We start from the raw sequence: 17,838 nt of genomic DNA, 5'->3' as shown, positions 1-17,838 counted from the left end.
TTCATCCTAAAACCAGACTTGTCAAAGATTGAATGGTTAATTAAAAAAAACTATTCAGCTGAATAAAAACAATTTTTTTCTAAAATTTGACTTAAAAATGGTAATTTGGATACAGGTCTGTAATTATTAAGAATGCTGGGATCCAAGTGTTTCTTCTTCAGAAGGGGCCTCACTACAGCTGTTTAAAAAGCTGCAGGGAAGACGCCTGTCTGAAGAGAAGAATTGACAATGTTTAAAAGCTCAACTTCAAAGAATCCATACAGTGTTTTAAAAAGTGACTTTGGGATAGGGTCTAAAAGGTTGTTGGTTTGACTTGGGAACTTACTCTACCAAGCATGTCGACATCAACCAGGACAAAACTGTCCAGTGTTTCCTCAGAGTAAAACAGACATTCAACTGAATTAAAATGACTATTCCGATGACCTAAAATTGTGGATCTGGTCGAATCAATTTTACCTCTGAAGTGGACCATTTGTTCGAGTGTGCTGGAATTTGCTTGAATCCGGATTTATTAAATGGTCAATGGTGTGAAAAAGGATTTTGATTTTTGTTTTTGTGAGATGAGATTATTCTGCTAAAAATGAAATTTCTTGCGTTTCTCAGAGCTTTATTATATATTTTTAATTGCTCACTGTATATCTGGTAGTTTACTGTTAACTTGTTTTCCTCCATTTTCTCTCTGCCACCCTGCAGTTTCTCTTCAGTTTTTTGATTTCTTCATTTCTCCACGGCATAGCATGTTTAGTTGGGACTTTCTTTAAAACCAATGTCGATGGCTGTCTTTAATTTACTGTAAAAATCATCAACAATAAAATCACAGGGTGCAGGTAAAGAAACTGGAGGATGTTTGTCTAAAATGTCAATAAAATTTGCAGCCACTTCATGGGTAATATAGTTCTCACTGTTGTCTCCCGCTGATGTTTTTGTATTTATTGATTCAATTTGAATCAATATCGGTATACTTACTTCACTCCCAACCTAACAGGAAATAGCCGTGACACACTTCCTACTTCTGCATCGTGTGCCGGAAGCGCGGGTCCAGGATCAGTTCGCTCGGCCTCTTGCGGCTACACGAGACTCCCTGGCTGTTCTCGGACATGTACGCTTTCCGCGGGAAACTAGACAAACAACTAAGGAAACTTGGGACGAGCCACAAAAGAGCGAAGTTGACATTCCGTGGTTTTTTGCGAGTAAGTTTACTGTCGGTGTCGCTGCTTTAAAGTACAGTGGCTAGCATGCATGACGCTGTAAAGGCTAGTTTAGCTAGTTTAGAATGGTGTGTTTGAAGGGATTGGTGCTTTTAGGGGACGTGTGTAGTTATTTGCAGTAAACCAAGGCCCCAAAGTAAACACTTAAAATGTGTACCACTTGACTGATGAGACAGTAACAACATCATTTGTATCCTAATGTTCCTAGCAGCATGCCGTCCAACGTGGAGATCAAGGCCAAGGTCAGCGACCCACTGCAGTTTGCCAAGATGGCGTCTGAGCTCAGCCAATCAGATGGCAGCATCATTAGGCAACATGACACCTTCTTCAGCTGCTCCAGAGGAAGGCTCAAACTGAGGGACTTCATGGTGCGTCCAACACGATGAACAACATCCAGTCGCTAGACATCAGCGTTTGTTTGTTTTTAGAACGGCTCAGGTCAGCTGATCTTCTACGAGCGGCCTGACACTGATGGACCCAGACTGTCTCGCTACTCCATCAGTCCCACCTCGGACCCCTCCAGCCTCAAGGTACGCACGCACGCACACACCCTGTGTGTGTCTATGTGTGTGTGTGTGTGTGTTGACATTATTACTGTGTGCCGTCAGGCTGTGCTTTCGGACGCGCTTGGGCTCAAAGGTGAGGTGCGGAAGGAGCGGCGCCTCTTCCTAATCGGCCAAACACGAGTCCACCTGGACATGGTGGAAGGACTTGGACACTACATGGAGCTGGAGGTCTTGCTCCTACTAGAAAATTACCTCCGGTGTTTGTTTTGCAGTTGGTCTTACCTGTCTGTCTTTAGGTGGTGATGCGTCCGGATCAGACGTTCGAGGACGGACAGCAAGTGCGTTTGTTTTCATCACCTTGTGGTGTTCAGCGTCAGAGCAGTGTCTTGTGTGTTGGCAGGTGGTGGAGGGTCTGATGGAGCGGTTGGGCGTGGCCAAGGAGAGTCTGATGACGGGTGCCTACGTGGACCTGCTGCTGGAGGGATGCACTGAGACGTAAATCAAACACACCAGCACAGACCACTGATAACACCAAACTTGTCAAATATGTTTTTAACAAAATAAATCAATTGTGTACAATCGTTTGTGTTCGAATATTACTGTAAGTATGCTGAGTGAATTAATTAGGCGCTGTACCCGAAGCAGCCAGCAGAGGGCGGTATTGATCGTACACAGGGATTCTACGCCCTCAGTCATCACTGATCAGTGATTAATTCAAATACTAATTAACTAAATAAATGATAGTTAATTTTTCCAAAGCTTTATTAGGTGACCGTCGCTGTAAGAAGAAGCTCTGAGGTGAACCTGCAGGAGGCTGGTTGTCATGGTAACCGCTAGATCTCATAAAAACGTTTGGAAAAAAGATGTCATGTCGACATGACACCCAAAAGCGTCCAGCAGAGGGGACTGTTACTCTGCAACTTCTGGTACTGACTTTCAAATTGCTCACATGACTCGTCCCTGAGTCTTCTCTCCTCAAGGCCACCGACCCGAGCGTGTGGGCGGGGCCACAGAGTGCCAGGAGGAAGTGCAAAGAGTAGACGCCTCGGAGGATTGCGAGGCAACCAGGTAGTCGCTGCTCCAGGCCAGAGGTCCTCCTCAGAAACGCACCAACGAAGAAGACGAACTAAAAAGTATTTGATTACCCATCATGCAGCAGCCTGACGGGGATTGGACAGGAAAGGTGATGTGACAGCTCCGTCCCTTGCTTCCTCTTCTAGTGCATCGTTGCCTTGGCGACGGGGCCGCTCCTCCACACCCACGCCGATCACCCCGACTTGCTCACTGTAGATGCCAGAGAGTGAGCGAGAGAGAGGTGTGTGTTCTAACCCACGCACTGGAGTGGGAGATAGTGTGCGCATGCTCACGTGCACACACACACACACACACACACACACACACACACACACAGCAGTGTGTGCGTGGGCTGAACCCAGCAGCCTTCCACTCGTCCTGCTTCTTCCTCTCTCCTCATCAGCATCCTCCTCTTCCTCCCTGCTGGATCAGTCCTTCATGATGGAGAACAAGTTGCTCATCTGCTGGGTGAGTCTCTGCGCACAAACATCTCCATGCATGCGTGTGTGTGTGTGTGTGTGTGTGTGTGTGCAACTTTTTCTACCTTCACACACTTTCCGTCCTTTTTAGCCCTCTTGCCTTTTTTTCCTCAGCTCCTTTCCTTTGCGTCAACAAGCGACAAGCTCCACCCATCACAAATAAGCGGGCATGGCTTGCACTTATCCATTGATCACTTAGATCAATGTCTTTATGGAGCACATATGTAAAGGCACAATGCCACGCCACATGTCCTACGAAACCCAACCTTTGAGTTCTAAATGCTTCATTTTCCCTTTGCCACAGAACATGCTGCCTCCTGCCGGTTGGGAATCTTCTAGGCAAGCATCCGCCAGCTTCCTCGATTGAACTTTTCTCTGCACCTCCTCCTTTCCCTGCCACCTTCCTTCACCTCCTTCACTCTTCCTATTTCCTCTCCTTCCCACCTCTTCTTTCTCTACTTTTGCTACTTTTCTTTCCTCCAGCATCCCCTGAGTGTGAGCGTGTGTTACGTAAGTGCAGCAGTGAATGTGTAGGCCGTGTCTATCTAAGAGATGATCTGCTCAGCATAGAAAAGAACAGGAAGTGTTCTTCTCTTCTCTCTTCTCTTCTTGGCACGAGACCTGGTTGCCATGGTAACGTCCCTCGATGATGAGACGTTGATGAAGACCGGAGACAAACGTTTTCTGGGGTTTTATGTCTCGTGTCTTCGCTATTTCGTGCGAGAAGAAGAAGTGCAGCCTCAATGTTTCAGCCGATGTGAGAAACTTGACAAGATGGCGTGTGTGTGTGAGAGAGAAAGAACAGTGGGTTTTATCAGCTCCTGCCATTGGTTGCCATGGGAATGGGCAAAGGGAGTTACATTTCCAGGACACATGCGCTGTGTTCGTACTTGACGCCTTTTTCATGTCAACTTTTGACCACTTGAACATCACTAGAAGAAAACCAGTGATGTGTGTGCGTGTGTGTGTGCGTGTGTGTGTGTGTGTGTGCGTGTGTGTGTGTGTGCGTGTGTGTGTGCGTGTGTGCGTTATCAGAGTAGTCCAGCTTGTCACCTTTTCCTTCCTCACATCCGCTCCATTGCCCACACACACAGGAAACAGGAATTGTGAGTCACAGGAAGTAGTTCTGATCCCTTTTGGTTCAGTTGCGTCCTCTTGCTGTCTGCGTCGCCACTGCAACAAGCTGCCCCTCGAATGCTAGCAAGCCCTGCCGGCGTGGCAAGGTGTAGCGGAAGGCTAACAGGAGCGGAGAGCGAGTACGAGCTGCTTGCCAGACGTGCGAGACAATAAGTTGACCGATCTGATAAGATGTCGTCTCCAGTTGCCTAATGCTTTTGTTTTCTCCGCCAACCCCCTTACATCCTGACCTCCACCCCCCCCCCCCCCCATCTTCCTGTCGTTCTTTCTCCTGGCCACAGGATGGGCTGGGCAGCTCCCACAATACCATCTGAAGGTCTCTCTGCCGCTATCCACCTGAGGCGTCCCCACGGCCTCGTCCATCCAAGACATCGAGTTGCCCCTCAGACTGGTCGAGGACCAGATCAGGATACTGAAGCCTTAAAGCAGTCCGGCTCGGGATCAGACCAGCACAGTTTGATGGGACTGCTGCCAGTAGGTAAGAAGCCTCTTATGTATTTCATTCATTCATTCATTTTCTCCCGCTTATCCTCATGAGGGTCACAGGGGTTACTGGAGCCTATCCCAGCTGTCCCAGCTGAGGCGGGGTACACCCTGGACTGGTGGCCAGTCAATCACAGGGCACATATAGCCAAACAACTATTCTTTGGGCGAGCCAGCCAATCACAGGGCACATATAGACAAACAACCATTCACACTCACATTCATACCTATGGACAATTTGGAGTGGCCAATTAACCTAGCATGTTTTTGGAATGGGGGAGGAAACCGGAGTACCCGGAGAAAACCCACGCATGCACGGGGAGAACATGCAAGGGTGGGGGTGGGATTGAACTTGGGTCTCCTCGCTGTGAGGTCTGCGCGCTACCCACCCGAACCGCTGTGGAGCCCCACCTCTTTTTCATTCTTTGGGGACGAGCCTGTTTATGTTACCTTCACCTTAAGAACGTCCGCCTTAGAACCCGTCGAGGAGATGTCAGGGTCAGAATGTTGTTGTCATGTGACCTTTTGGTGCAGCTGCAAGCTTTGCAGGCCATCCCGTCGCCGTCCCAGATGTGTTAGTGGACGCGCAGAGCAGGATGGAAAGAGCCAGAGTCAGCAGTTAGGATGTAGTTTCACACGGAAACTGTGAAAATTGTTCAGCTGTGTTGTCATAGCAACAGCGAGCATGTAGAGCACACACACACACACACACACACAGATTGACACAGTGAGGTTAGCACAGGATTCCCTGTTTTTCAAGTTGCCATGGCAACACGCCACTGGTGGATGGCCTCGCTGGCTCACTGGGATGGGAGCAGCCATTAAATCTGGTCAGCAAATGTCCTCCTTCAACAGGAAGTAGAGTGCCTCCACTTCCTTCAGTAGCAGGAAGTACTTCAGCGGTCTTGCATTCAGGATGGATAGCAACAGGGCTTGCTTGACTGTGGTTTGCATCTTCTGATTCATTTCCACATTGTTCTTGCCAAAACTGTGTGCGTGTGCGTGTGTGTGTGAGAGAGAGAGAGTGGAAAAACAGGAAGTGATGTAACATTCCTGGGCCAATATTAGCATCGGAGAAGGTGGAGGTCAGATGAGTGTTAAATCTTCTCCAAGTCTCACATCAACCCGGATAAATCGAAATGGAGATATTCAGCAAATGTGACTTTTGTGTTTCCCAGCCATTTTCCACAAATCAGGCCCTGCAGTAGCGGCCATTTTAGACCATGTTGACCGTTTTTTCAGGGGCTTCTACCTTTTTTACGTTTTTGGTAATCAGCAGTAGAACATAGGTAAGTTTCTGGAAGAAAAATGAAAAACAATACATTTCAAGCATAACTTTGCTTTTTTATCTAAACAACTGCACCGCAAGACAAAAAACAGAGTACCTGAATGGTTGTGTATGATTATGACCCAAAGCTCCACAACATCATCTCGGGTCTGGAGTGAGTATTGCTGAAAGAATATAATCAGATTATTTATTACACCAAAAATTAAACAAAAATGTCTTAAAGTTACCCAGCCATGCTGACGTCAGTGTGGTGCAGTCCATGCTAAGCATTCACATGTGTTTTGGTTCTGCCCAAATATCACCAATTTTTGGAAGATGGCATGTAAAACGTGCGTGTGAGAGGATTTCAGGTTACAGTGTGACTTTTTCATGCAAGACATTGTGTTAAGGGAAGATAGGTATTTATATAAAATCATGTTGGCAGCAGGTAAAAAAAGCCACTACCAAAAAATGGCCTAATCCAAGACCCCCGGTACTGGAGGACTGGCTATGTGTGATGAATACATTACACAATACGGAACTATTAACACATAGATTGAGGACTGCAGAAGACATATGTGGAGAAAAATGGGTGAAGTGGACACTGTTCACGGACAGAAACCAAGGAAATGACTCAAATTGCACCATGACAAGGAATGTGAAATCCTAACTTATAACCCGTGTATGTCCAGTGCTCCCTTTTTGTTTTGAGTTTGTTTGTATTAATGTTGATGTTTTGTTTAAAAAACAAAATTGAAAAAATAAAGTAAAAAACAGAATACCAATTTATTTACAAATATAAGACAAGGCGTGTGCATGTGTTAAAGGGGACCTATTGACCTATTCCGGTGTTAAACCATGCCAACGTTTCTGATAATGAGGTCTGCGCATTTAGAAGTGAGCCCTGAAAGAAGTTTGGAATGGCTCTGAACGCTCGGTCTTATTGAGTTTCCGGGCTTCCTTATACGAAGCGTTCCTCGAAGGTGGACGTGGTTGGAGTTGGTGATTCCCAGCAAGAGAAAAACATTTTCATCAATCAACGGCATTTCACATGGGACTGTGAAACCGTTGGCCGCTGTGCGTCCATCACCATTAATTCATAAACGGTTGTCTCCAGCTCGTATCTCATGAGCTACAGTAGCTCTTCACCACTTAGGTTAGCATTCAAGTACTTCTCCAAAGGGTTTATTCATTTATTTTTTATCAACTCCTATTCTGACAAAATTAGAAAGCAGTAGTGTGCAAGTCTTTGGGAAAGCTTGGGAGTGGGACCATGCAATGCCCGAGTCGGGCCGTGGGTGTAATAAATTAAAACAGCCCATTTTGGAAATCCAAGGAAATGCAGCTAGAATAGGTGCAGATTCTGGAAGATCTGGAAAGCTTTCTCTGCTGGTTATTGTGTGTAGCTGCTCTGTAGGAGTCCACAAGTCAATAGAAAGAGCATAATAGGTCCCCTATTACAATGGCTGCGTAACCCTCTGCACGTTACACTCCTCCATGCTCTCTCACTTCCTCCTTTACGCACTCTTGTCACAGCTAGGTGCTAAGGTTTGGATGCGAGTTCCCCTGATCTTGGTGATGTCCTGTCTTGCAGCCACATGCCTCTGAGTCCAGCTGCTGACACCAAACATGATCGCCCACGCCAACAGGCGATTACTAACGGCAACCCGACAGGCTCTACCGTGGCCAGGGACGACGACGCGGAGGACACGCCCTCTGGAAACAGCATCGTCGTCCGCATCGGCATCCCGGACCTTCAGCAGACGGTAACACACACGCTACTCTCGTTAGGCCACTTGACTCTGCGGCACCGGTGGAGGACAGGAAGACAAAGTGAAGGTAGAGTCAGTCAAACATGTCCTCTGTCCATCTCTGGCTCCCTCAGAAGTGTTTGCGGCTGGACCCAGATTTACCCGTTTGGACCAGTAAGCAGAGGGTTCTGGTCACCTTGACTCAGTCTCTGTCGGATGTTTTGAACTATGGTCTCTTCCAGCCGGCGTTCAACGGCCGAGCTGGCAAGTTTCTGGATGAGGAGCGACTGTTGAAAGAGTACCCCCTCCCTCCTATCACGCCCATCCCATACCTGGAGGTGCGCTAACCCCGAAGCCACTTCCTGGTCGCAAACAACTCTTCAAACTTTGACACCTTCCACTCTTCTGTCATCCTGACAGTTTCGTTACAAACGCAGAGTTTACACGCAGAGTTACGTGGACGACAAGCAGCTGGCCAAGCTGCACACAAAAGTAGGCAACGCATTTCACAATAAGACATCAGGAATGAGAGAGTGTTGAGTATCTTGTTGTGTTTTTTTCGGCAAACCTCTCAGGCCAACCTGAAGCGCTTCATGGAACATGTCCATCAGAAGAACTTGGAGAAGGTTTCCAAATGGCTGGAAAAAGGACTGGATCCAAATTTCCACGACTCTGACAGTGGTGGTAAGTCGACGTGTGGTTATTCAGCCGCCATCCTTCCAGGGCTTTTATTCTGAAAGACCCTGCATTGCCTCTCAGAGTGTCCTCTGACACTGGCGGTCCAGTTGGAGGAGAGCTGCGAGCTCATCAAAGTTCTCCGCAGTGGTGGCGCTCACCTGGACTTCCGCACCAGAGATGGGATCACCGCCCTGCATCGGGCCGTCCTGTGCCGGAACAGCGCCGCTCTCACGGTGAGGACGTCAGAACCTGAACCTCGCGGGCGATGTTTCAGGGGACCTCGCTGATGGTTCGCATCTGCTGCTTTCCAGACCCTGCTGGACCTGGGAGCTTCGCCGGACTACAAGGACAGCAGAGGACTCACGCCACTCTATCACTGCGCCATGGTGGGTGGCGCCCCCTACTGCTGTGAGCTGCTTCTGCAGGACCACGCCACCATTGGTACCTTCTTGTCTCCATAATGACGTCAAGCTTGACTGCTCAAAGACTGATGGTTGTCATGGTTACAGGCATGACAGACGAGAACGGATGGCAGGAAATCCACCAGGTGATGCACAAACACACACACTGATGACAGCTACAATTATCTGTACGTTTTTAGAAGTGTAATCACAGTGTTTGTGTGTGTTTAGGCGTGTCGCTATGGAAACGTACAGCACTTGGAGCACCTGCTGTTCTATGGTGCTGACATGAGCTCCCAGAATGCATCAGGAAACACTGCTCTGCACCTCTGCGCTCTTTACAACCAGGTCTCTAACACACAGCCCCGACAATAACTTTATTGCCGTCGTCCCTCGCAACATCGCGGTTCGGTTATTGCTCCCTTGCTATATTGCGTTTTTTTCTGAAATTAAATATTTATTTATCTGTACTGTACAGATTGAACTCGAAACAGAAACTGGCGACATGCAACAAAACGGAAAGCGTCAATTACATGCTGAGTAAGACAAATTCTAAGACATGTTGGTAGGTCTGCACTGATATGGAACGTCCTCCCTGGCTCTCACCATGCCCGCCCTACTATTTGACAAGCACTAGGTTACCTTAACACTGCATGTCAGACATAATGGAGTTAAAAAAGCTCTCCTCCCATGAAATGTTGAAATGGCATGTTTTTCGCTCCTTAGGCTTAGTAAGCCAAGTAATAAACGCTCTGCTCGTTAATGTGCTAGCTAGTGACCATCTTGAGTCCCTGCAGCATAAGAGTTGCAGTGTGGTGTAAACGGTGAATAGTAGGAGTGTAAAGGTGGCTATAGGGGTGTTATTTCATATCTACAGGGCTCTAAAAAACTTTTTTAGAAACAGATTTACAAAAAGATACAATTTATTAACATGGAATCCTATATCATGCGGTCAGGTCTGGAACAATGCGATTTAACCGCGGTAAACAAAGTTTAACGACTGTATTGGTTGTTGGTTTGTTTTTAGACTCATTTCTCCACTGCTGCTCTAACAGGACAGCTGTGCCAGAGTGCTGCTCTTCAGAGGAGCCAACAAGGACATCAAGAACTACAACAACCAGACTGCCTTTCAGGTCTGAGCGCTGAGAGAAGACTTGACTTGGTTAGTTGACTAAAACTGTCTTTGTAATTGTTGTGTGTGTGTGTGTGTGTGTGTGTGTGTGTGCAGGTGGCCATCATCGCTGGCAATTTTGATTTGGCTGAAATTATCAAGATCCACAAAACCTCTGATGTTGGTGAGTCAGATGCATCACGTGACGTCGTGCTCACACCGCCTCCAACATGGCTGACAGCATGTGCTGATACTGCCTGTGTGTGTGTGTGTGTCTAAGCAGTTCCCTTCCGAGAGACACCGTCCTACACCAAACGCCGCCGCTTGGGAACCATCAGGTTGCCAGCAGGAAACGGTCTCTCCTCACCGCGCTCTTTGATTCGCTCAGCCAGTGACAACGCGCTGGAAAGCCCCGCCTCCTCTCCCGGCCCCTCCTTGCAAAGCTTGGAAACGCATCATGACACACACACACACTCACTACGACGACACACTCGCAGGCTCAGGTGAGCACACCTGTGGTACTTAGGTGAGCACACCTACTTTTAGCTAGCAGGCCAACGGCGTGTCTTGCTTGTGTGTGTGTGTGTGTGTGTGTGTGTGTGCAGTCCGAGTGGCACTGGTGGTCACGTGGAGACCAGCCCCCCATCCTCGCCCCCGCTAACCCCCCAGCTGAGGAAGAAGAGACTGTACAGTGCCGTGCCGGGACGCACCTTCATTGCCACGCGTTCCCACGTGCCCCAGGGGCCCGGAGAGATCCAGCTGCACCGCGGCGAGAGGGTGAAAGGTGACCGGGCCGCCATGTTGAATAACGCAAGAGCGTGCGAGAAGCCGGTGCTAACATATCTACGTGTCGTGGTTCTACAGTCCTGTCTATCGGGGAAGGAGGATTCTGGGAAGGAAGCGTCAAAGGAAGAACCGGCTGGTTTCCCGCCGACTGTGTGGAAGAGGTCCAGATGAGACAGTATGACCCCCGACTGGGTAAAGACGATGCAAAGTCGTGTGAAGACGTGACGTGTTGGTGCCTGACAGTGTGCACGTTTCTTTCAGAGACGAGGGAGGACCGCACCAAGAGACTCTTCCGGCATTACACAGTGGGCTCCTACGACAACTACACGTCCTACAGGTGAAGCACGCACACTACACCTGGGGACGCTCACAGAGCTTCTGTAGCTAAGGCAGTGTGTTGTGGCATGACAGCGACTACGTGATCGAGGAGAAGATGGCCGTGCTGCAGAAGAGAGAGAGCGAAGGCTTCGGCTTTGTCCTCAGAGGAGCAAAAGGTAGACAACAATGAAAGCACATTTCACGCTCCATTGTAATATTTCACCTCTCGTCAGCTGAGACGCCCATCGAGGAGTTTGCGCCCACTCCAGCGTTTCCCGCTCTGCAGTACCTGGAGTCGGTGGACCAGGGCGGGGTGGCCTGGAGGGCGGGGCTGCGTACGGGAGACTTCCTCATAGAGGTGACGAGCTTCCTGCTGCGACGATGCCTTCATTTCCTCCCCTCACCATGCGCTCGTCTGTTCAGGTGAACGGCGCTGATGTGGTGAAGGTGGGCCATCGCCAGGTGGTGTCGCTGATCCGGCAGGGCGGCAGCCGGCTGCTGATGAAGGTGGTGTCCGTTTCCCGCAAGTCAGACACCAACCTGATCAGGAAGAAAGGTGGAGCTCTTAGTTTTGTTTGTGACTTTTGTGACTTTTAATGAGCTCTGACAGCTGATTGGTTATTGTCTCATAGCCCCTCCCCCTCCCAAGCGCGCACCCAGTACCTCACTGACTCTCCGATCCAAGTCGATGACCGCTGACCTGGAGGAGATAGGTAGGTAAAACACGCACACACGCATTGAAAACACAAGTCAGTGTGAGGTAGTGTTGACCTTCTGTCCGCCCACCGTGCAGCCAGGAGGAGGCGCTTTGGTGAGTCATGGGACCACGGCGGTCACAGTGTGTTGTGTTCTTAAAGCGTTGTGTTGTGTGCATGCGTCGTGTATGTGTCGTGTATGTGTGTAAAAGTAGTCGCCCCGCACAATCCGGAACCCGGGTCCATGCCTTCCTACCGAGTGAGAGTTAAGTCGACAATAAGCTAATAATAGTAAATAATAAATAAGGCCTGGGCTGTCAACTTGTTGTCCCAAGCAGCTCTAAGGTGTCAGGGAGTGAGGTTTAAACACATCCACTATCTCACACATTGGCGTGTCTCTAATTTGCAGACAAACTGGACGAAATGTTGGCTGGAAACACACAGGAAGTGATCATGCGGTCCCGCCCCTCCGATGACTTCAGGGCGGCCACCGTCAAACAGCGGCCCACCAGCCGGCGAATCACACAGGCTGAGATTAATGTAAGGCGGCCGTCGCCCTCTGGTGGACAGTAGACGCATTACAAGGCAATGACACATAGTTTGTGTGTGTGTTTGTAGTCCTTGTTTGAGCGTCAGGGTCTGGTTCCCCCTACTGCTCCAGAGAAGAGCACCATGGCTTTGCCAAGAGGAATGTCCAGAACCAAAAGTTTTGGTGAGTGAAAGTGACAATATTTACTCTGCTAAGCTTGTTAGCCTAGCTTGGCCGAACCGGTCCAGAGTAAGATGTGCATTTGTGTCGCCATGGTTACTGCACAGGCACGCCTGAGGACGACAGGCTCTCCGCTCTGATCAACGAGAGTCGTTTCCCGAGGAGCTCCTCACTGACGGACAGCTTCATCCCGCCTCCTCCTCAGACAGCTCCCCCCCCTCCTCCCTCCGCCTCCCCCCTCTTCCTGCTGGACTCCGGGCCTCCTCCCTCCTTCCTTCCCCCGCCTCCCCCTGCCCGAGGGGAGGGCCTGACCCGCTCCAGCTTCAAGCCAGGAGCGGAACCGCGGCTGCAGGAGCTCTCAGACTCGCCATCCAGGAGCCACGCCCACGCAGAGCGCCAGAGGAAGGCCAGGTCCATGATCATCCTGCAGGACACGCCCCCTCAGCTGCAGACGGAGATGCACGTCGCCGCCGCCATGCACACGCTGCACACTGCCGGTACGCACACCCCCACGCTGTCGCTCCACGGCTCAACTGCCGCCCTCGGCCAGTCACCATTGTCACGCCGCCGCGGACGTCCCATAGAAAACCCTTACGCTAATGTGGGCCAGCAGGCTGCGCCCTCTAAACCTCAGAGGAGAAAGTCACCGCTGCTGAAACAACTTCCTGTAGAGGAGCAAGGTACGGATGGTGAGAGTCGTCATCAACATGGTGTTTCCCCACCTATATGCCTCCATTTTGTCTCCAGGACTCAAAGACCACGATGGAAAGTTGGAGGTGGGCGGACCCAGCAGCCCCAGCAGGGCAGAGCTATACCAGCAGCAGGTCCTGTCCGAGCGTGCTCGGGTCCAGGGCCGCCGCTCATCCCTCTTCCTGTCAGTGGAGGGCTCTGGCTCTGAAAACCAGGTTCCGCCTCTCCTGACCCAGAGTCACTCAATGGACGACCTCGGGGAGTTGCCTCCGCCCGCGCCTGTCCTGTCGCCATCGCCGTCCCCTCACACCTTCCTCCACCCGCTGACCGGGAAACCTTTGGGTAATGTTCCACTCCCTCCACGCCCTCCAGGCGGCAGCAATAACTGACCTGTTTTTGATAATCAACAATGCCCTCTCACTACACAGATCCTTCATCTCCACTCGCCCTGGCTCTGGCCGCACGAGAACGAGCGCTCACAGCCCGCACGCCCAGCCCTGAGCCACGAAGCAAGCATGCTTCTGCCTCGACCACTCCCATACCCACCCCGGCTGCCAGCCCTGAGGGCAGACACAAGCGCACGCCTGTCCCCACTCCGCAGAGCAGCCCCGAGCCGCGATCCAAACGCACCACCCCTCAGACCAGCCCCGAGCAGCGAAGCAAGCGCACCACTCCTCAGACCAGCCCAGAGCTCAGGCACAAGCGCATAACTCCGCCCCTGTTCCCCGATGATCAGGTGGAACGGCCCGAAGCCGAGGGGGGCGTGACATCTCCCGCCGGTCCCTCCTCTGAGCGCTGGAGGCCTGTCCCGCTGACAGGCTTGGCCAATGAGAGCCACTCTCCTCTGATTGACAGGCGCAGGAGCCTGACAATTGGCAGTTCAGAGGAAGAGGGCGGGGCATATACTGTTACGCTCCCCCCCGCCTTGTTGTCATCCAGTGACGAGGAGACGAGGGAGGAGCTGCGCAGAATTGGCCTGGTGACTCCGCCCCCTGCTTTTTCCAGCTCCCCCGCCCCACTTACCTTGTTGCCACGGCGAGGTGGGGAGGGCGGGGGCAGCGCCTCCGACTCCTTGGGGAGGAGAGCCGAGGAGGAGGAGGAGGGTGATGAAGAGCGTCTCCACGACAGCTCCTCTCCCAGCTCCCTCCCGCCCTCCATCACCTTAGCCTCACCTCCTGCTACCTCCTCCCCATCCTCACCGCCCGCCTCTCAGGCCGCCACATCCCCGTCCGCCCTCAAACCCCGCCTCCGCTCCCCTATTGGACGAGGCCGTTCAGCGCTCAGGGACCCTCTCCTCAAGCAGTCATCTGACAGCGAGCTCCTCCCCTCAGCCCCCTCATCCTCCTCCCCCACTTCCCCCCTCTCCGCCTCCCCCACCGGCGGACGCCAGCCTCGCTACCTCTTCCAAAGGCGCTCCAAGCTGTGGGGGGGTGGCGAGGACCGTGCCAGCGACCGCCGAGGATTTGGTTCTGAGGAGGGCGGCGGCCGGCCAGCGGCTCTGGGGGGTCAAGGGTCAGGGGTGGACCTGAGTGGGCGATCTGTGTCCGTGTCGGCGTTGGAGCTGAGTGGCCGTGCTGGGTCGGGCCTGGACCTCGCCAACCGGCTCCAACTGCTCAACAAGGACAGCCACTCCTTGGGGGAGGAGCCTAGCTCTTTGGACCCGGGACGAAGGTCTCCAGTAGGCGGGGCCAGGTATGTCACCTGTGTGTGTCTGTGTGTTTTTGTTTGTGTAATAAACTAGGTGTCATTTGTGTTATCATCGTTGCAGGTGTGTGGACAGTGGCGATAGAAAATCGTAGGTTTTTATCTCTGGTAAACATTCCTTCTTATTCGCGGCTAAAGCTAACTTGCTAACATATATGTAGGCTAGCTTCATGATATGTCAGCTGTGCTAACATGAAGCTAACGTGCTAACATCCTACACATCATCTTTAATTGTCTCTTGTAGCAATACACTCCTTGACTAACTTTGTTGCTCTTACAAACACTATGCCCTCTCATGTTCATGCTAACATGATAAAGTGCTAACATGGGGCGTTGTGTTCCAGGTTGTTCTCCAGTCTGGGCGAGCTGCACACCATCTCCCAACGAGGATTCGGCGCCACCTACACGGTCCGACCAGGAAGCCGTTACCCTGTCACCCGCAGGAGCCCCTCCCCTTCTCCCTCCCCTTCTCCCTCGGAGAGGACGACAGGGCTGGGCTCGTCCCCCTTGCCGTGCTCTGACAGGCCGGACCTGAGCTCAGGTCGAGGTCTGACCATCCTCAAGTCATCCAGTCTTAGTCTGCCCTCGGAACCCAAGGAAGTCCGCTTCGTCATGCGCAGCGCCAGCGCTCGGACCCGGTCCCGCTCGCCCTCCCCATCCCCCCACGCCTCGCCATGCCCCTCGCCGGTCCTGAGCGGACCCTTGCTGGCCCTGCGGCCGTGGAGGCAGCGGCCTCTCAGCCTGTGGAACAAATACGACGTGGGCGACTGGCTGGAGAGCGTGGGCCTGGCCGAGCACCGCCAACGCTTCCAGGAACACGAGATTGAAGGCTCGCATCTTCCCGCCCTCACAAAGGACGACTACGTGGAGCTGGGCGTCACCCGATTGGGTCATCGCATCAACATCGAGCGGGCCCTCAGACAGCTGCTGGAGGGCTCCACTTGACCTGAGTGTTAGCGAGCTGCGTATCCTCTCGTATCGTCCGCTCTTTCATCAAACGCTGAATTACTGCTGAGCTCTTTAACAAGCACAAACCTTCCAAGTGAAGAACCACGTAAGTAACACCTGACTGATGCTCCTCAGCGGTCGTCCGCGACCACACATCATCTCCACCAAATGAGAGTTCAGTCCAGCAGCGCTAGCCGTTGAGCCAAAAGCCCTGAGCTGTCAACCCACTGCCCAGCGCAGCCCTTAAGGTGGCGGGGAGCTTTACACAACGCACTGTTGCACACACTAGGTGGCATCCTGATAATCACCCGGAACACACCTTGACCTAGCCTAGCCTAGCCTAGCCTAGCCTATGCGAGTGAGCTAATTCCACTTTGATCAAAGAGCTGATTGTTTTCCTTCAGTTATCGAATAGTGTTCTTTTAGACTTTCTATCTTACTTAGCGCTGACCATTTAGCAACAATGATGTGCTTGTGATGACGTTTGATGGTGGACTTCTTGTTGTGCTGCTGATTGTTGACTGATTGATGGTGCTACATGTTCCCGCGAAGCCATCTGTACACAAATCTACAGAGTTTCCTCTCTGCCATAAGGGTTCGCTTTGAACCCGCCATACGTGGAGATTCTGCCCTGCTTGCTCAGATATATTTTCCTTTCCAAGAAGAGAGCTTCTCTCCTGCTAGGAAGGGTGCGTTCATCCCAAAAGTATAATTTTCTTATTATTTTTACTGCGTCACCTCCAGCGATAGAAGGACAACACGCTTGTTAGCTAGCTTCAGCCACTGGGATGGGACTTAGGCTATGCTAAGCTAACACAATAAAACACGCAAGGAAGCACAAGCGCTTCGTCCTTGTGTGTGGCCGACAGCCGCAAGGCTTCCGTGAGCGTGACATCAAAGAAAAGTAGGTGTTGTGCAAAAATGTCATTTTTCAAGACAATGCGTTGAGATGGGGCCACGACACCAGCAGCCGTCCTTTTTGTCCCCTCGCCCCCCCACCAGAGACGGGCCCGGGGAGACACGGGACAGAGGCAAAAGCTGACGAAGATACGATGAAGACGGTATGAAGCTACGTGTGGCTGGGAGGTCACGTTAGATCATTAGAATATGTAGCTGATTATTTGATCTGAATATCTTTGATTCATCGAGACGATTAATAAGCAATAGACTCCTCCATTGATTAACTATTATTTCTTTCTAGAAGGTTGTTGTTGGACTGAGTGAAGACGTGTGTAACCTTTCTAATAAAGGCTCATTTACTACACACCTTCACCTCTCACCTTGTCTGCCTGCCTCATGATGGATGATGCATGCCCTCGCCTCGCTAGTTGGTTAATAAGTGAAGATTTTTGTTTGTTTCTTTTGGCTTTTTTCCTGATTACGGCTTTGGCTTGAGCACTTTATGCCCTTCCTGACGAATAACAATGACGCTTAAAGTGGACGAGCATCTAGCATTTTTTCTTCACTTAGCATAATCACGTCAAGTGCTTGTATAAGTGCCTTCCTCTGAATAAGCTATAAATGCTAATATAAGTATGTTTGCATGCTAAAACCGAAAAAGTTTCTGCTGAAGTTAATGTTCATGAAAATTGCAAAAAAATGCTAGTATGCTCATACTTGCTTGCTAGCAATGTCAAAATGCTAATGTTAGCATGCTAGCACCTAGCATAATGTCTACTTTAAAAAATATTATTGTAAAGTTAGCATGCTAACATGCTAACACCTAGCATGATAGTGGTAAGTGTTTATATATGTGTTTACCCATTAAAAAATGCTAGTATGCTCATGTTAGCATGCTTACAACGCCAACATGCTAATGTTCGCAAGCCAACACCTAGCATTTGGATTGTGGTAGGTGTGTGTATATTTTTGGGTGGACATGGGTAGATACAT

At 50.8% G+C, this 17,838-nt stretch overlaps 1 protein-coding gene across 13 annotated transcripts; it reads left to right on the top strand.

Moving 5' to 3' along the window:
- The first annotated feature begins 2,230 nt into the window (after positions 1 to 2,230).
- On the top strand, positions 2,231 to 17,478 carry shank3b (SH3 and multiple ankyrin repeat domains 3b). 13 transcript variants are annotated; one of them, XM_058065742.1, is made up of 31 exons: positions 2,231 to 2,847; positions 2,935 to 3,029; positions 3,192 to 3,256; positions 4,686 to 4,882; positions 7,749 to 7,920; positions 8,040 to 8,079; positions 8,148 to 8,243; positions 8,326 to 8,397; positions 8,481 to 8,589; positions 8,665 to 8,816; positions 8,895 to 9,024; positions 9,093 to 9,130; positions 9,216 to 9,332; positions 10,040 to 10,117; positions 10,213 to 10,279; positions 10,376 to 10,598; positions 10,701 to 10,879; positions 10,960 to 11,073; positions 11,143 to 11,218; positions 11,293 to 11,375; positions 11,433 to 11,557; positions 11,623 to 11,755; positions 11,832 to 11,912; positions 11,993 to 12,010; positions 12,304 to 12,434; positions 12,513 to 12,606; positions 12,711 to 13,283; positions 13,351 to 13,635; positions 13,722 to 14,985; positions 15,062 to 15,088; positions 15,342 to 17,478. In XM_058065742.1, the coding sequence occupies exons 5-31, from the start codon at positions 7,784 to 7,786 to the stop codon at positions 15,940 to 15,942; spliced, it is 5,043 nt and encodes a 1,680-aa protein (XP_057921725.1). In that variant the 5' UTR covers positions 2,231 to 2,847; positions 2,935 to 3,029; positions 3,192 to 3,256; positions 4,686 to 4,882; positions 7,749 to 7,783; the 3' UTR covers positions 15,943 to 17,478. The 13 variants fall into 13 exon arrangements, with proteins under 13 accessions (XP_057921725.1, XP_057921723.1, XP_057921719.1 ...); XM_058065740.1 differs by having other exon boundaries at positions 8,040 to 8,243; XM_058065736.1 differs by having other exon boundaries at positions 7,749 to 8,079; positions 10,379 to 10,598.
- Positions 17,479 to 17,838: the final 360 nt, after the last annotated feature.

Source organism: Doryrhamphus excisus, chromosome 3 (genome assembly GCF_030265055.1).
Source record: "Doryrhamphus excisus isolate RoL2022-K1 chromosome 3, RoL_Dexc_1.0, whole genome shotgun sequence".
In the NCBI taxonomy this organism is placed as follows: Eukaryota; Metazoa; Chordata; class Actinopteri; order Syngnathiformes; family Syngnathidae; genus Doryrhamphus; species Doryrhamphus excisus.
This window is presented reverse-complemented; position numbering and strand designations above follow the sequence as displayed.